Here is a 16,659-nt window from a genome sequence, read left to right as displayed (position 1 = left end):
TTTAAGAGATTTTCGAGTATAGTTTGCAGATATTCTGCAGATATTAGGGACAGTGAACAAACGTTTTAAACTTTGAAACTGTCTCTGTCGTTTGTTTTGCTCCTTTTGCTCGCTACATTTGAAAAGTGAATTGGCGCCATGGCACCCTCAGGTGAGTTGGCATCGAGTTTTGTACATACAAGTAGGTGAGATAAATGTCCAATTCGAGCGCGTGAAAATAACAGCACTGCGCACCTAAACAATTGACATGATACGTTGAATGTAGTGTCGTGTGATGGCGCTGCTGAACTGAAGATTGATTTCGTTCCAAGCAAACAAGGTCTGCCTATATGGTATCTACTATTTATTTTTAATGATTACTAAGTAATGACATTCCAAATTTGTATGGAGGATTCATCATTACTGCCTTTACACGTTCAATAAAAATGGCATTACTTGGTAAACATGATATACTGGTCTTCTTGTAAGGTGCGCTTTGCACTTACTATATATAGTCTCAGTGTTAGTAATTTGACATCTTTGTAAAGAACATGAATTCAGTGTGTGCTGATTTATTTGTATACGAAATAAAACTGTGCGAACCACAGTCAAGTTTGTTGGAGGTTCAATTTTAAGGTTCTACTTACAATGTTAAGAAAACAGGCATTGTTGATAAATGAGAAAAACATCTCCAAAATTGGAGACTAAGACGAAGAAAATAAATTGGAAATTCAGTTAGCCTTTTTCGAGGATTTTGCCAAAAACACCATATGTTATTAACAAGATATCCAGCTCTCACATTTCCCGAACAAATCATTGGCAACATCCTTTTTTGCGAGCATGTCGCCCTCAGGTGAGTCCGCATCGAATCTCATACATAGAAGTAGGGGAGAGAAATATCAAATTCGTGCGCGCCAAAATAGCAGGGCTGCGCACCCATACAATAGATTTTAAAAGTTACGAAAAATAATGCTCATTACTCAAGTTTTAAACATTAAATTCAAGCATATTGCGCACAATTTCGTAGATTGGGCTTCTATCTACGAGATTATATCGATTATTGTGTTAATGAAGGTTGTAGAGCCGAGCAATAAGCATTATATTTTGTAACATTCGCAAGGGCCTATCGTGCGATATGCCCTAATCAAATGTTACTACCGATATGTTGAATGTGATACCGTGCGATGGCGTTGTTGAACTGAAGATTGATTTCGCTCCAAGCTGACAGGGTCTGATTTTGCACAATGAATTAGACATTGACACGTCATCGTTGCTACCTTAGAATAGAAACTTTTTTTTCTACTTCCGCTCTGATTTTTTAAATGAATTTTCCAGTTTTTTATCAGAAATCATAGAAAAAAGAACTAATTCAAAATATTCCAATCGGTTTGACAGCTCTTGCTGAAACTATCATTTCAAAATGAGCATCGTCTCTGCATTTTATATAAACTTCAATGTGCTACTGTCGATGTAAGTTTTGCTTCGTCGGTTTTGTCATTATTTAGGCTATGAACCAACTCGCAAATTATGTTAACCGTTAGATAAAATTTGGCAGACGAGCCCTACTAACCCTACTCGAAAGCATATTTATTTATGACAGTTCGATCGTTATTTTCCGAGACTGAACAAAATCTTGCAATAAATTTCTAATTTCAGATCTATTGGATAGGGATACGACAACACTATACAAATCATCATTGTGTCTGAAGGATTTTGTACTTGACAGCAACGTCAGCGTTAGCACGTGCATCTACCAATATTGGGCCCAGCAATCCTTGACCACGAACGAGGACTAGCTGCGACTGACATCGGCCTCTTTCAACTACAAGCCGCTGTAAAGGTAAGACGTGGTTTCGCTAAACTAGATGAACGGAGTGATTCCTCCCAGTTCCATCGGCAGATATCACAAGATCTTTAGAACAAATAACAGATATACAGGCTCGAACAAAATTTTTCAAAATCCTGTGTAATTTTTGTATTTGCTATACGTTAGAAACACACTCGACTGTTCGCCGCGAGCTTTCAAAACGTTCCACTATGTTCCAGAACGATAACAAAATTCTTCTACCTGTTATAGAAATATTCCAACTGCAACCATTTGAACATTTCTCACACGATTTCTCTAAGAGTAAAAGGAAACTTTATTTCGAAGTCGTTTGAATAACACGTGAATCAATGGGAATAAAACAAACTAAACTAGACATTCTAAGCAACAATAAAACAAAAAAATTGCGTGAATGAAAACGGAAGAGTTTTAGACTAAGATTTTCGCTTTTCTTGAATTGCAATTTTAAGCAGAATGAACTGATTGGTTTATTTTTCAACCAAATGGAATATTTATTAATTAAAATCAGGAAAAAGGTGCAAGATTTTGTTGTTACGCACACATTGTTGACATTACTCATACGCTTGCAATGAGTTTTGCTCCTTAAATTCGAAAAAAATTTGAAAGCGCGTGTTAATCCTGGAATCAATATTACTATTCTTTCTTCGGAATCAATATATAAATCACGTTAATAATTGAAGTGCAGCCTGGAATTTTCTGTTATTTACCCGAAATGAAGTTGACAAAATATGACCGCGACTTCCGGTGGAGCTGTCAAAGTGTAAGCATATCATCACAGACTAACAGACATGACAGTATGAGTAAATTCTTATCAAAATAATTTTTCGTGATGCACTAGTTACACCTATATTGTACTGCGCGAGCTATTTACTATCTGTACACCCCTTGTGTTATGTAAAAGTTTTTTTACTAGTTGGTTTCCCCTCGTTTGTCAACACCGATCAGCTGCTTGCAGGGATGCCTGATTTCATCAAAATATTTGAAAATGAATCGTCACAATAAATTATTGGATTACGTTGATTATATATTTAACTTTTTCGCGATGTTGGAAGGTACCCGTAAAAAAATAAACCATTGATTTTACAGCATAAGCAATTGATTCACAATTAGATATATGGGTTACAATACATTTTATTGTATCTTGACAAGATTTTTTTCGTTTCCAACGATTCAATATATTGTTTCTATGATTCTACAATTGAATTTATTGTACACGTGGTGTTTCAAACAATATGCAAACTGTACATTTGATTGTTTTCCAAGAAAAAATGTATGAGAAATTTTTTTGATTTGAATTGTTACGATACTTAACAACCTATACATTCTATTGTAAAAAGCATGTTCACAATTGATTGAATAGTGTATAACAATACATTAAAATATTTTTCAATTTTCAAAGCAAAATTGTGGCAGGTTTTGTAACAGTAAATCGTATTGTTTTTCTACAATATTTTTTATTCGGGTAACCATTTATGTGACTCAACGTTGTTCATCTAGACTATTTTTTATTGTGTTGGTAGTTTTCACCCGAAATTAAGTGGCGGCAGACCAGAAGCAAGTGAATATTGTAACAAAACGGGTTCGATTTTGTATTGCGTTGGAGGTTGAGAAGTAGGCACAATTCTGTAAATAGTTTTGGCAATATGTATCAAATCTGTATCCTGCATGAAATTCGCATGGACGTATACAAATCAATACATTACAGGTAATTCTGTATGAATGGCAACTCTGTTGATAAATGAAAAAAATAAACACAGTCTAGATGACAGACAGGATGTTTTTGATAGGGTAACGTGGCGCCATCATGACACATGTGAGTACTGTCCCAAATAAAGGAATATTCGAAATGACCGTTAAAATGATTGAAGAATCTAATTTGAGTGTCCTGTCTGTTAGTCTGTGATATCATTTCGCACTAGTGCGATAAAATTTTGTGTATTTCTGTTCGCGGAAGAAATTTTTTTTCTCGTCCTAGAGTGAATCCGTGTGGCGACGACGCGAAACATCATCGGGAGTCAATGTAAAAGAATTTACAATCGAAAAATATAAAATAATCTAACATAATAATACAACCAAACATAACCTATACGAAAATGAATGCACAATACATGTGCAAAAACCACAATCGAAATTCACAGGCCTTAGCAAAAAAAAAAATGACCGAATTATCTCTTATGTTTGTATTTTAAGGAAATGAGATTTTTGTCAAATTTAGCATCACACTTCATTTGAATTTATTATATAAAATCAAATCAAATATTGACATGAATTCTTTTTTGAATTCTTCACTCGTCTCTGTCTTATCTCTTCACTCGTCTCTGATCATAAACAGGATTTCAAATGATTTGCATTCCTCATAGTTTGTTCTGGCATCGCTGCTTCAAAACAACGTTCTTGTTTTTTCTTGGTTTTTGTTGCGTTTTTGTCTATGAAAAATTATGTGGTTTTTGAAAAATTTGAACAGCGGTAAGTTTTCTAAACAATGTTATATAGAAACCACTGACTATCCTATTTATATATTCAGATGCCATTTATTACATCCGACCGGAAAAGCCAAAGCATACCGTCAGCCGATCGGTGGGCGAGCTGATTATCCAGGGTGATCAGTCAATCAGCCGAAATCATGCTTTTCTCTATCCAGAACCAGAAAGCCTAAAATTAATTGATGCTGGATCTCGTTACGGAACGTTTTTGAATGATAATATTGCAAAAAGTAAGGAGAAACTTCCGAAAGATGTTCCGGTGGAACTGAAGGAGAACGACAAAATCCGATTTGGGATGTGTCAGAGTGTCTGGCGAGTTGGGCGAGTAGATTTCGTTTGTATTACGTCAACGATCAGTGTAAGCAAATCTCTACAGGAGGCGTTACAGAAGCTTGGAGGTCGAGTAGAGGACACCTTTCAACCAGACGTAACTCGATTCCTAATTATGAATTCAATCACAACGACGACGAAGCTGTTGATGTGTTTGATTTCCGGGATTCCTATTGTCAAACCGGAATATTTTGAGAAGTGTCTATACGCTGTCGAAAAAAGTTTACCTTTTCCCGACGCAGATAGATTCATACCAGATTTCACGGAGTCGTACATCAGACGGGATGGACTTGTTTTTACCAAAGTTCCTGCCAGACAGTCGCTGTTTAACGGAAAGGTGTTTATCTTTATGAAACTCAAAAACATGAGCAAATATGAGAGTATTATAAAACTGGCAGGAGGAATTTGTTTTTGCGCTCAAAAGCGAAAAATTGCTAAATCGTTTTTCATCGAACCTCATGTTATTGTAATACAACCGTTTACGGATTCGTTATCGCAGGCATCCTCTCAAGTCATCGAGGATATGATGAAAATTGTCACGAACGCTGGCAGACGGCTGATCCCAGATACCGAGATCGGACTCGCTATATTGGTTTGCTCTTTGGAAAAATACTGCAATCCTACATATAAATTCGCCAATGTGCTTGATGTGAACACCGTCTCAATTACTCAGGGTGATTTGCTGGCCAAGAATAGTGTTGACCAGGCAGGATCTTCGTTGGCATTATGTAGTACGGAGAATGTCTCCATTCCGGACACGGAATCGCGAGATAGTTCGCAAAACCTTGACCTACACAAGGTTTCTAGCGAGACACCGAAGGATTACGGCGACCAGCCTCTTAAAGGTTGTGAGGTTGTTTCGGAATTCGTTGAACCGAGTGCTCATTCAACTGCCATTGTTGTTGGAAAACGGAAGAGAGTAGAAACAACTACCAGTCCAGCGAAAGAGGTTAAAAAAACTCGTTCAGAAACTTCTGTGCCAGAAAGTTCCACAGATCGAATGGACATTCCTGAGACACCTGCGTCTAACCTGCCAACTTCACAGATATCTCAACTGTCCGGTTTTCTTTCCGTTAATCATAGAGAAACAACAACGCGCAGTTCGCCACCACCAGAACAATCAAAGAAACGACCGTTGCTATTCATGCTGGACGACAATGATGATGATTTGTTCAACTTCGGTGACACGATCCCGAAACGTACTAAACGGCAACCGACGCTGATGGAATCATTCAGTGCTTCACAATCTCAACGCAACCGATCGACCAGAAATGGTCAAGACGAAAATGAAGAGGAAAAGCTGTTTGCTTTCGAAGAAAGCAATCGCACAAGGTCGAAGGAAAAATCCAACTCCGCTTCCATTAGTAGTCTTTCGAACAGCTCGACAGTAACCAGTGGCACCAAAAGTGCTTCATACCAGCGCTTTATTAAACCAATCCACATACCGGATGACAGATGGATGACGTCAACATTTTGTGATCTTAGTATTAAACCCGAGGATGATCATCCGAACAGTGTATCCAAAACGGACCCAGATGGCGACGATGTGGACCAAAAGACTCGTGTGTGGTTTGACGGAATGGAAGCCATGTTCCAGGTTCAAATTAAGTGCATGAATTTGACCTCGCACAGGCCTGGCATTTCGAGTGCAGCTGCTCCAAACTACGATAGCCGCAATTTCAAAGCTTTTACAAAGGTAAGTGAAACGCTTGTGACATCAAATCTCCAATGAATATAATCTATGTGAATATGTTGTTGCGAACACTTTTTCAACCATTAATGCTCAGACCCGTTTTCGCCTCTTCTCTTCCAGAACCAGAACTACAAACCGCAGAAAACGATAGTGAAAACCAGACTAGTCTGTGTCTTGGATAATTTTGAACAAGATCACATCTGAAATCAGTCCGAACAAAAAATAAGCGTGGAATAAAACTATTTCAAGCTTGTTTATGGATTTATTTGTGTTTTCTTTTTTTCGAGTGCACCTTTTCTCCTCCAGTAAGAATCGCTAGCTCTTCTTTGAAAGTCTTCACGTAGTCGGTGGTGGACATCTTCCCACTTTCTCTCATCATACTGGCCGCAAAAGCATTGAATGTAGCGGAGTTCACTTTACCTGTTAGCGCCTGTGACAGATTTTGCTTGCGTTTCTGCTTTTCCTGTTCCAAGAACTTTTTCACGTCAAACTTTGACCTCAGGCGATCTGCCGATCGCTGGTCAATTTGATCGTTCATCGAATGCTTCGGTTGTCGAGCAACTACTTCGCCAACATCAGATTTGATATGTTCCATCAAAAGTGTCTTCGGAAGTGATACTACGGACGTTTTGGCCACGATGGTTTTAGCATCAATGAGAGCATCAATTTTTTTACTGTTAGAAAGATCTTCTTCCTCGCCGTTTAACAGCATGTACAGATCAGTATCGGGACGCAGGTTCAATATTTCCAACTGATCTTCTTTTATCACAATCTCATCGGTCCAGTCACTGCCTAACCAAGCCGCTAAATTGTCGGGTAACAGGATACCGCCCTTCGAAGGCCAGTCCTTTCCATCGTCGGCCAGCAACAAGCGCAGCGGTAGCAATTGATCGTAAAATTCCACTATCTTTCTACAAATGTCCCGGGATTTGTACCATACTTCAGCCAACAAGCACAAAAACATCGAAGAAATATTGAAAAAATAGCCCATCGAGATGAACCTTACATAGTATTTGGTCGCATTCTTTGACAGTACGACAATGCGGCAGAAGAGCTTTGTCAGTCCTTGAAGACGTACTAGCAAATAGTCTAAACTGGCCCTCGTCGGCAAGTCTACAGTTTTCTCCAAATAACTACCATCGGGTATCATGCTGACCAGATCAGTCAAAATCCGAACAATGTCTACACTGCGGAAGCGAAGCAACGCTTGATTCAGTTGTTTTAGCAGGCGAAATCCGTGCATGTTGTAGAATCGGTTGTGCCATCGGATCGAAAAACGAGACACATATGCGGCTGCCTTCTCGAATGAATTCTGCGATTCGAAGTACTGTAATGCGGTGGATAAAAGCGTGGAAAGGCTTCGAATGTCTGTGAATAAGTTGATGAATGATTAGATTCTAGGCTAATTTATCAGAAAAATACCTTCTTTACTTTTTTTTGTCTTACATTTAAATGTAATCAACACAGGAGGAACTAGATCCCGTTTATTCCAATACTCCATTTTTCGCACGAATATAACTCGTACTCAGTATGAACTCAACATAAACAACATAACTATATCAAAACAAAACATGAGAACGCCACCACGTGCTGATTATGTTCGTGGCGGGTACAGGGCTGGTCTCCTAATCTAAGGGTATTGGATCATCACGCCGAACAATAAAATGCCGAAAAAGATACCCAGTGAATTTTGTTGAGTCACATCGGACCGATTGTGACCCGATCGTACTAATGTATTAGGCGTATCCATCAGTTTTGCTCAAACTCAATAAAAAAAATATAAAGTATTAGTAAAATATTTCCACAGTTCTTTAAAATATCCTATACTCAATATTTGGTATTAATACCGTTCGACTCAGTTCGTCGAGTAGCAAAATGTCTGTGTGTGTATGTGCGTATGTGTGTATGTAACGTTTTATTTGTACTTTTCTCGGAGATGAAAGATGAAATATTCTGAACCGATTTTCACAAACTTTGATTCAAATGAAAGCGCTTTAGGTCCCATACTAAATTCCAGAATTTAATTTGGATCTGACTTTCGGTTCCGGAGTTATGGGCTATAATGTGCAAAAAATGAAAATATGTGTTCTAACATTTCTTATAGATGGAGCGACCGATTTTCGCAAACTTAGATTCAAATGAAAGCTCTCATACTAAATTCCTGAATTTCATCCGGATCCGGAAATATGGGATAAAGTCTGTTATATATTTTATACCATCATTGAAATCGACCTCAAATCTTCTTCAATTGATAATTTTTGTCAGTAGACGGTCAAACAAACCAATTTCGGTTATTCTTTCAAGAATCTAAGAAAACTGTTTTGAAGAATACTACAGTATTATATATAATAGTATGATTGATATAAAAAGGCATCATTACACCACTAGGTGAATTAAAACAGGTTTTTTTCTTTGATGACAACTGTAACTGCTTTCCAGTTTACCGGTCGTTTTGACTTTTTAGCTCAGTTGGAAATAGTTGATTCGTTTCCGGCAGGACTACTTCAACTACTAGTTTGTGAGAGAAAGAGGAGCCAATTTCTTTGGTAGTCCATTGATGTCAGATGGAAAAGCACATTTTAGCATCACAGAGTGATCATGACGTTTTCTTTCAGTTCCAATCACCTTCCAAGTACCTTCGATTACTATTAAGCACTAATCGATTGATGCATTTGATTCTTCTAAGCAGAATCAGAGCTGCCAAATGAAAATGAATGTTGAATAAAAAATCTTTACCATTAGTGTATTTTGAAGCAAGCAAAAATTTGAGAAAATGTGGTTAAATGTTTTAAAAATTGTCAGTTTCTCGGAATATCCAATGAAATCTATGATCTGTGACATAGAATCTGTCCAATCAAACGGATGGAAAAATCTATTAACATTGTAACCGTGTGCAGAATGGACCATAAATCATTATTTAAATTGACATTCGTATTTCCTTGAATTATGACAAATGAAACTGCATCATTATCGTAGCACACTAAACTAGGTAGATTCGTGGCGGCGCATAGGACCGGACCAGACACTGTTTATTTTTGTTGTTACTCAACTAAGGGGCGCCTTTTCGAAATTCGCTCTGTGGAAAAATGGGTAGAACTGAATCGTGAATATCTCGAATTCTGAATTCTAAATTTCGGAACTGAATTCAAAACCTGGATTCTAATCTACTTGAATTTTGAGCTTAATTTTAGGTTTAAAGTTTTGTTTCAAAATTCAATTTCAGAATTTAGATCCAGATTACAGGTTCAGAAATTTAAAATAAAACGCTGGAACTGAATGCTAATTTCGGATTCTGGAACTGATTTCTTGACTAGAATTGGGAACTGAATATATTTCCTCCATTCAGGTTCGGAATTCAAGGTCAGAATTCAATTCTAGAACTTCAGGATTCTTAACTCTAGAACTAAATTCATGTACTTAATTTTTTATCTGAATATTTATGAATTTAGAATTTTGGAACTGAATACTAAGCCCACAAACGAATTTCCAGACATGACAGTCACGATCTTTTTTTGGCGCACATCTACGGTTCTCCACGAAACTGGCAACAATGATGATAAACTGGTTGCACTGTTGAGTTCCCATCATCACATTTATTACACAAATCGACGTGAACATTTAAAAAGGGCCTTAGAACAATTGACAGATTCTCTTTGTTTACTTTCTCTTTCGATTACATCTGCGTTATTACGCAATTGTTCGTTACATGTATGATACTATTACAAAACTGGAGATATTTTATTTCATTCTATATGCAAATTTGGTAAGTGAATGTCAAAATTTAGGTGTTATTAACAGAAGAGAAAGTAAACAAAGAGAATCTCTCAATGGTTTATGTGTCCTTATGAAATGTTCACGTCGAAATGTCAAACCGTGAGAACCTTTCGATTCGTTAGCTCATTTGTATATATTGAGATTTTATGGCACTCTTAATATTTTGTTTGTTTTGATGTAATCAGATAACACCATGATCTGTCGTGTATTCAAATTAATAGCGAGAGGACAGTTTACAGCAGATATGGATTATAGCAGTTAAATGGAAGTTACATAGTATACTTTTCGCGTTGGAAGTAAAGGTAGCTCGGAAAGCTCGGAATTCCAAGTGCTAACACAGTAGATTTCCGACGTTCCATTATGTACTACGAAAAAGTCAGAGTAGATTGCATAAATGTTAAAAAATCGAAATCTACGGTTGACGGGTATATGGAAGAAATGAGCATGATGACCTGGCTTTGGATGCTCATTTTTCGTGCTTTTCCGTTTTTTTTCGTTTTGCGATTCGTTTTGTTTATCTTGTTGGTTATTTTTAACAATTGTCTTTTTAGATTATGGTATCGAAATGAGTGACAATGTTGACATTTGATTCTGCCCTACTCATGGCACACTTTAATCGAAATTATAACAATGCAATTAATCTCGCGCTCCACCAAGCGGTGAGTGGGGTCATCTTAGAAAGTACCGGGTGCGAACCAGATTTTTTTAAATTATTGTAGGTACATACATGTCTTTATTATTTATCTTTGGTAAGCCTGTCCCAGATTTCGAGTCTAGCTCTGGAGTCCAGGTCCAGAATTCTCGATATTCGGAAGTATGATAAAGGCATGTCAGTTATATTCGTATTCAGTTGCATTCGATTCTTCCAAGATAAAATGCATCTTCTTATTTTTGTGAACTACCGTTAATCGGTTACAAATACTCGATTACTTTAGATTTTTAATCAAGTATTTTGATTATTCGAGTAAAAACACTCATCCATACATTACGGTTACTAGAGTGTGTATCTTGGAGAATCCCTTTTTCGATAAGTTTATATTCGAGCTTCAAAACGGTTCCAGGCGGGGTCTGCTGCAGCCGCTGCAGCACTTCAAATGTCAAAAGCTGACATTTGCGACAAACGCCACAACATCATTCTCTTTTTACCTTCTCTGCATGAGGACTGCAGTAACACGAGTTCAATATTGCGTTTGAAAAGTATTTTCTGGATTAAAGTTCCCTATTGCATATTTGAGTCAAATATTTTCAATACAAGGTGTTCCGTACTTTGCACTAGTGGTATTTCAAAAACCATATCTACATACAGTAAAGTACCATGGAAAACCTAACCATTAGTAAGTCTGAATCAATCGATTGATTTTTATATTTAATTGAAAAAAATTTATTGAAATTGATTTATATTGTAAGTTCAATCTTGATTTCATTTGTACGCTAACAGGTTAATGCTGAGTAAAAAATTTATTTGCAATTGAAGGGAAAGCGAAAGAATTGTTTATGTTTGTTGTGATATTTGGTTAGACCATCGTTTGAGTGATCTCACCAAATTCATTGATGTTAATTCGAGAAAATCACCCAAGAAGTTTATTGATGCCGTATTAATTTCGGTTCAGTTCCTCAAAAACTATTGTAATTCAAACAGTTATGAACGGAAAAATTGGAATATTTTGATGTAGCAAAAAGATAATGCAATTGCGTCAGATATTTCATAGCACACGAAGGCCGGGCATTTTTCATGTTTTTTTTTGATCTACGATTACAGATGAATTGTACACTTCGGATAAGCGCGGCGATGATGAATCTGGCGAGGGAACTGCAGAAAAGCCTTTTAAGACCATTTTGCGTGCTATGAAGCACGCCGGAAAGGAACCCTTCCCGACGATCTACGTAGACGCCAAGGAAGCGAAATCGGAATCGCTTTACGAGGTGGCAGCCAAATCTCAGCTCAAGAAGATCCAGAAACTTTGGGTTCGCGATGGTTTCAAAAACGTCGATAAGCAGAAACGCGAAGAGGACGACGCTAAGAAGCGAGATCAAAATTTGCAGGAAGCGAAAAAGATTATTATTCAGGAAGATGCCGCTTGGGCAACCGCCAAAGCAATTAAGATTAGCCAGGGAGGCGACAACCGTGGAGTACGGGTAAAGATTTACGGTTGGGTGCATCGACTGAGGCGACAGGGTAAAGGTTTGATGTTTATAACGCTTCGCGATGGAACCGGTTTCTTGCAAAGCGTTCTCAGTGATGTTCTGTGTCAAACATACAACGCTTTGGTTCTTTCGACGGAATCATCGGTTCGGCTTTACGGAACGTTGAAGGCGGTCCCGGATGGTAAAACTGCTCCCGGGGGTCACGAGCTTCATGTGGACTATTGGGAACTGATCGGATTGGCTCCGGCCGGTGGTGCTGATTCCATTTTGAACGAGGATGCCCATCCGGATGTGCAGCTCGACAATAGGCACATCATGATACGTGGCGAAAACACGTCTAAGATTCTCAAGATGAGGGATGTAATTATGATGGCATTTAGAGAACACTATCACGACCGTGGATACACGGAAGTAACGCCTCCGACGCTGGTACAAACGCAAGTTGAAGGGGGTTCTACGCTTTTTAAGCTTGATTATTTTGGGTAGATGCTGGAGATGCTTTCGGGCGAATAAAATATTTATCTAAACAGTGAATTTTCATTTCAGGGAGCAGGCTTATCTGACGCAAAGCTCACAGTTATATTTGGAAACCTGTCTGCCTGCACTTGGCGATGTATATTGTATTGCTCAAAGCTACCGTGCCGAGCAGAGTCGGACTCGTCGTCATTTGGCCGAATACAGTCACGTTGAAGCGGAATGTCCTTTTATAACATTCAACGATCTACTGGATCGTTTGGAAGACTTGGTGGTGGATGTGGTCGATCGTGTCCTGAAATCTCCATGGGGTCATCTGGTTAAGGAACTTAATCCGGACTTTGTTCCACCGAAAAGACCGTTCCGTCGCATCAACTATGCCGAAGCAATTGACTGGCTTAAGGAGAACAACGTAACCAAGGAAGATGGAACATTCTACGAGTTTGGTGAAGATATTCCGGAGGCGCCGGAACGCAAAATGACCGATACGATTAACGAACCAATAATGCTGTGCCGGTTCCCGGCGGAAATTAAATCATTCTACATGTCCAAATGTCCAGAGGACCGCCGCCTAACTGAAAGCGTTGACGTTTTGTTGCCAAATGTGGGAGAAATTGTCGGTGGTTCGATGAGGTCCTGGGATCACGAGGAGCTAATGGAGGGATACAAACGAGAGGGGATTGATCCGAAAGCTTACTACTGGTACATTGACCAGCGGGTTTACGGATCACAGCCGCACGGTGGCTACGGGCTTGGCTTAGAACGGTTCATGTGCTGGCTGCTTAACCGATATCACATTCGAGAGGTCTGTCTTTATCCCAGGTTCCTGGAGAGGTGCACGCCGTAGACAATATTGCATTTACTTTCAAGCATTTGCGGCTACTATTCCTATTGCCTATCAATTCATTGTAAAGCGCTAGTTTTGACTTTTAAAACATTCTATAAGAACGAATTCAAATAGTTTTCGTCCCATAACAATATTTTTATTTATGTCTAAAAAAAAGCAGCAAGAATACAGATAACGGAATCGATAAAAGCACCTAGTTGAAGTTCGTTAAAATAAACGTGAAATTTTGGTTACGTGGTGTCTACAAAAACCCCCATTTAAAAAACTATCACATATCCTTCGGGGTCGTTCCCATAGACCACAGCACCGGACTGTCGGTTCGAATTTCCACCTCCGGGCTGGAGTACGTGTTCGATGTGCTGACCAGACTGCCAAACTCCATCACTCGGTTGTCCAGATTCCAACGCAGCCCACTGGTAGTGCAGACGACTCGCTGTCCAATGGGGACTAGAGAGCACCAGATACGTTCGTGAACCAACCGAGGAGGAATTTCGATCTGGTGGACTCCAGTAGAAAGCAACCAGCTTAGTGAGTTACTCGATCGGATAAATACAAACGCACTGGGCAGGATGGAGCGAGCCAAGAACAGCGTATTGATGTTGGCCATGATTTGGTCTATTCGACCGGAACTTTCGCACAGTACCAGAACGCGATTGATGTCCTTGTCATGACCGGTACTCTTGAGCACTTTTAGTGATTTTGTGAAATCCGTTGCATTTTGATCAGGTGTTTTAATTATCTGTTGAAGCCAATTGATATTGACAATTCCACTTATAGAAATTACCAACTTTCAGTTCTCACCTTACAATTCAATCGCGTTACGTATGACATGGATTCATCGGTGCACGAGTCAAAATCGCCAGTCACCAGATCAGGTGGTTTCAGTTGTTCCTCTACACCCACGTTCTCCTTCACAAAATCCACCCAACGGTTCGTTCCTCCATCAACGGTGATCCGGACTTTTGCTGAAATTGCGGAGGGGAAATTTTCATTTGCTGCGCTCTACACTACTCAACAAACCTTTATTCCAAACGGAGCGGAAATATTCCTTATGCAAACAAATGGGACGGTTGAGCAGAATCACGGCTAAACCATCGTCGCCGATGCTTGCATCTATTAAATCGCCCGGAGACCACGTGGTTGCAACTCTCTGCTGCAACGAACAATAATTTCTTATAAGAATTCGAACTAATCCTTGCATGCTTGCTTAGGGGGGCGGGTACTGCAACAACAGCCAGTGACTGTATAGATACGTGAAAGCAAAACTCGATTTGGACACTGTCCACTGTGCTTGATTGGTCCTTGTGCAAGGGAAAGGTCAAGCGCTTAAATATGTTTTCACTTACGACATTGTCGCTTAGCAGCATCGTTGTTTAGCTATTGGCAAACTATATTTCACAGCATACGTGTTTTATGTGATTAATATTACTATTTGCAACACTAATATGACCGCAGGCTTTTAAGTGTAATTTTTTAAGGCTAGAGAGACAACACTGTTATGATATGTTGTGGAATGGGAGAAAGAGAATACATAATGCGAAAGTACAATCACATCGCGAACGGAAAGGATACACGGCGCAGTAGTATTATGCTACATTGAGTATTTACAGGCAGAGAACAAAATACGAATGATTACCCAAATATGAGTTTACCATTGAGATGGCAATTGAAGAATCCAATCAGCGTGCTCACCACGAGATAGCGTGAAGGGTAATTCTTCAATTGAGATTTAGTTATTGCAAATTGCAGAGAAATTATTGTCGTGAATACGACTTACTTTACTATGGGCGCCTTTTCAAAATTTACTCTGTACAAGAATGGGCAGAACATTATCGCGAATATCTCTTGATGTACTTAACCCAACAACATAATTTTTTCTATAAGCTATTGGAAATATGATCAGGAATTTGTAATTAAATTTTCAGCAGCGTGAGAAAACCATAAATAATTGAAAAACAAAGTTTTCTAAAACTTTTGGAACTAATGAGAAAAATTCATCATGCTTGCTTGCCTTTTTCGCACCCGGACGACGGTTTTGAGGTGGTGAAGCACATAATGTCAGTTCTGATTATCTACTGGACGAGTATAAAAGGTAAACTTTGATTGAAAATCGTTCATGTCTTCTTCTTTTTTTTTGTTGTATGATTAGTTTATTGATAAAATATGGTGTTATTTACAAATCATTTTCTAAAATGAACTTTAATTCGTTTTGATTAACTGTGGTACATTGATTTATGTAATTTATGTATCGAATGAAAACCTTAAGGATGTTTGCCTTCGTTGGTTTTGGTATTCCATCTAGAGAAGGTCGAATAAGATCCGCAAAATTCAGACTTCGCCATCCGTGCAGTAGTAACAGAAGTTTTCGTTGCAATAGAAACCATGCGTCTCGTACCCTAGGACACTCACAAAATTTATGTTCTAATGTTTCGACCGCGTTGTTACAATGTTCACAGTTTTCTCCGTCTGCCCGGTGTTGAATGAACAATAACCGTCTGTGATCTATTTTCCTGTTGATTATCAAAAACAGGTCGCTTTTTTGAGAAGATGATAGTTTTTTAGCTCGATATATGTTCGACCAAATTTGACTCCACTTTGCGTTCGGATTGTCGCGTTCAACTTTTAGTTCATCCGTGTTATCTATGTAGGACCGATGTATACTGCTGGCAGAAGGAGACTGCTGTAACTGAGGTAAGAGTGGTATTTGCTGACATAATAGTTTGAGGCAGATGCAATCTGCTGGGGAAACAGGCTGATTGTGGATATCTTGATCCAAGAATGATTTGTAGAAAGGCATAGAGTCGACTTCTTTGATGTGACGATGAAGCAGTAATGCTTTGCACTTTAGTGCAGGTAATTGCAATTTCAAGCCCCCCATTTCTAGGTTTCGAGCTAACTGTTGCATTGGCACCCGTGCCGGTATTCCACGCCACAGAAACGTACCCATTGTCGATGTTAGCTTTGCTATGTGGACACTTGAAGGAGGTATGATCGATGACAGATACCAGATTCTAGATGTAATGAAAGTGTTCATAAGGGTAACTTTTTGCAGCAACGTCAATGATCGCTTTGAATGTTGTTGCTGATT

The 16,659-nt window shown here is 38.8% G+C and overlaps 4 protein-coding genes across 6 annotated transcripts; 2 read left to right on the top strand and 2 right to left on the bottom strand.

Moving 5' to 3' along the window:
- The first annotated feature begins 4,163 nt into the window (after window positions 1-4,163).
- On the top strand, window positions 4,164-6,592 carry LOC131430469 (nibrin). Of its 2 annotated transcripts, none has more exons than XM_058595485.1 (3): window positions 4,164-4,291; window positions 4,350-6,334; window positions 6,452-6,592. In XM_058595485.1, the coding sequence occupies exons 1-3, from the start codon at window positions 4,264-4,266 to the stop codon at window positions 6,533-6,535; spliced, it is 2,097 nt and encodes a 698-aa protein (XP_058451468.1). In that variant the 5' UTR covers window positions 4,164-4,263; the 3' UTR covers window positions 6,536-6,592. The 2 variants fall into 2 exon arrangements, with proteins under 2 accessions (XP_058451468.1, XP_058451469.1); XM_058595486.1 differs by having other exon boundaries at window positions 6,426-6,592.
- Window positions 6,574-7,934, bottom strand: LOC131430470 (uncharacterized). Its single transcript, XM_058595487.1, has 2 exons — window positions 7,754-7,934; window positions 6,574-7,699 (listed from the first exon to the last, which is right to left on the bottom strand). Exons 1-2 carry the CDS (start codon window positions 7,830-7,832, stop codon window positions 6,594-6,596), a joined length of 1,185 nt encoding a protein of 394 aa, XP_058451470.1. The 5' UTR covers window positions 7,833-7,934; the 3' UTR covers window positions 6,574-6,593.
- Window positions 7,935-11,227: 3,293 nt separating this feature from the next.
- Window positions 11,228-13,804, top strand: LOC131429982 (asparagine--tRNA ligase, cytoplasmic). The gene is made up of 3 exons (XM_058594573.1): window positions 11,228-11,439; window positions 11,865-12,732; window positions 12,797-13,804. The coding sequence occupies exons 1-3, from the start codon at window positions 11,421-11,423 to the stop codon at window positions 13,569-13,571; spliced, it is 1,662 nt and encodes a 553-aa protein (XP_058450556.1). The 5' UTR covers window positions 11,228-11,420; the 3' UTR covers window positions 13,572-13,804.
- LOC131429983 (thiamin pyrophosphokinase 1) lies at window positions 13,686-15,135 on the bottom strand. Of its 2 annotated transcripts, none has more exons than XM_058594575.1 (4): window positions 14,918-15,135; window positions 14,592-14,724; window positions 14,373-14,536; window positions 13,686-14,310 (listed from the first exon to the last, which is right to left on the bottom strand). In XM_058594575.1, the coding sequence occupies exons 1-4, from the start codon at window positions 14,936-14,938 to the stop codon at window positions 13,840-13,842; spliced, it is 789 nt and encodes a 262-aa protein (XP_058450558.1). In that variant the 5' UTR covers window positions 14,939-15,135; the 3' UTR covers window positions 13,686-13,839. The 2 variants fall into 2 exon arrangements, with proteins under 2 accessions (XP_058450558.1, XP_058450559.1); XM_058594576.1 differs by having other exon boundaries at window positions 14,592-14,721.
- Between the last annotated feature and the right edge of the window lie 1,524 nt (window positions 15,136-16,659).

The sequence above is a fragment of the Malaya genurostris genome, chromosome 2 (genome assembly GCF_030247185.1).
Source record: "Malaya genurostris strain Urasoe2022 chromosome 2, Malgen_1.1, whole genome shotgun sequence".
Classification (NCBI taxonomy): domain Eukaryota; kingdom Metazoa; phylum Arthropoda; class Insecta; order Diptera; family Culicidae; genus Malaya; species Malaya genurostris.
Note: the sequence above shows the minus strand (reverse complement) of the source record. Positions and strands in the feature narration are given on the sequence as shown.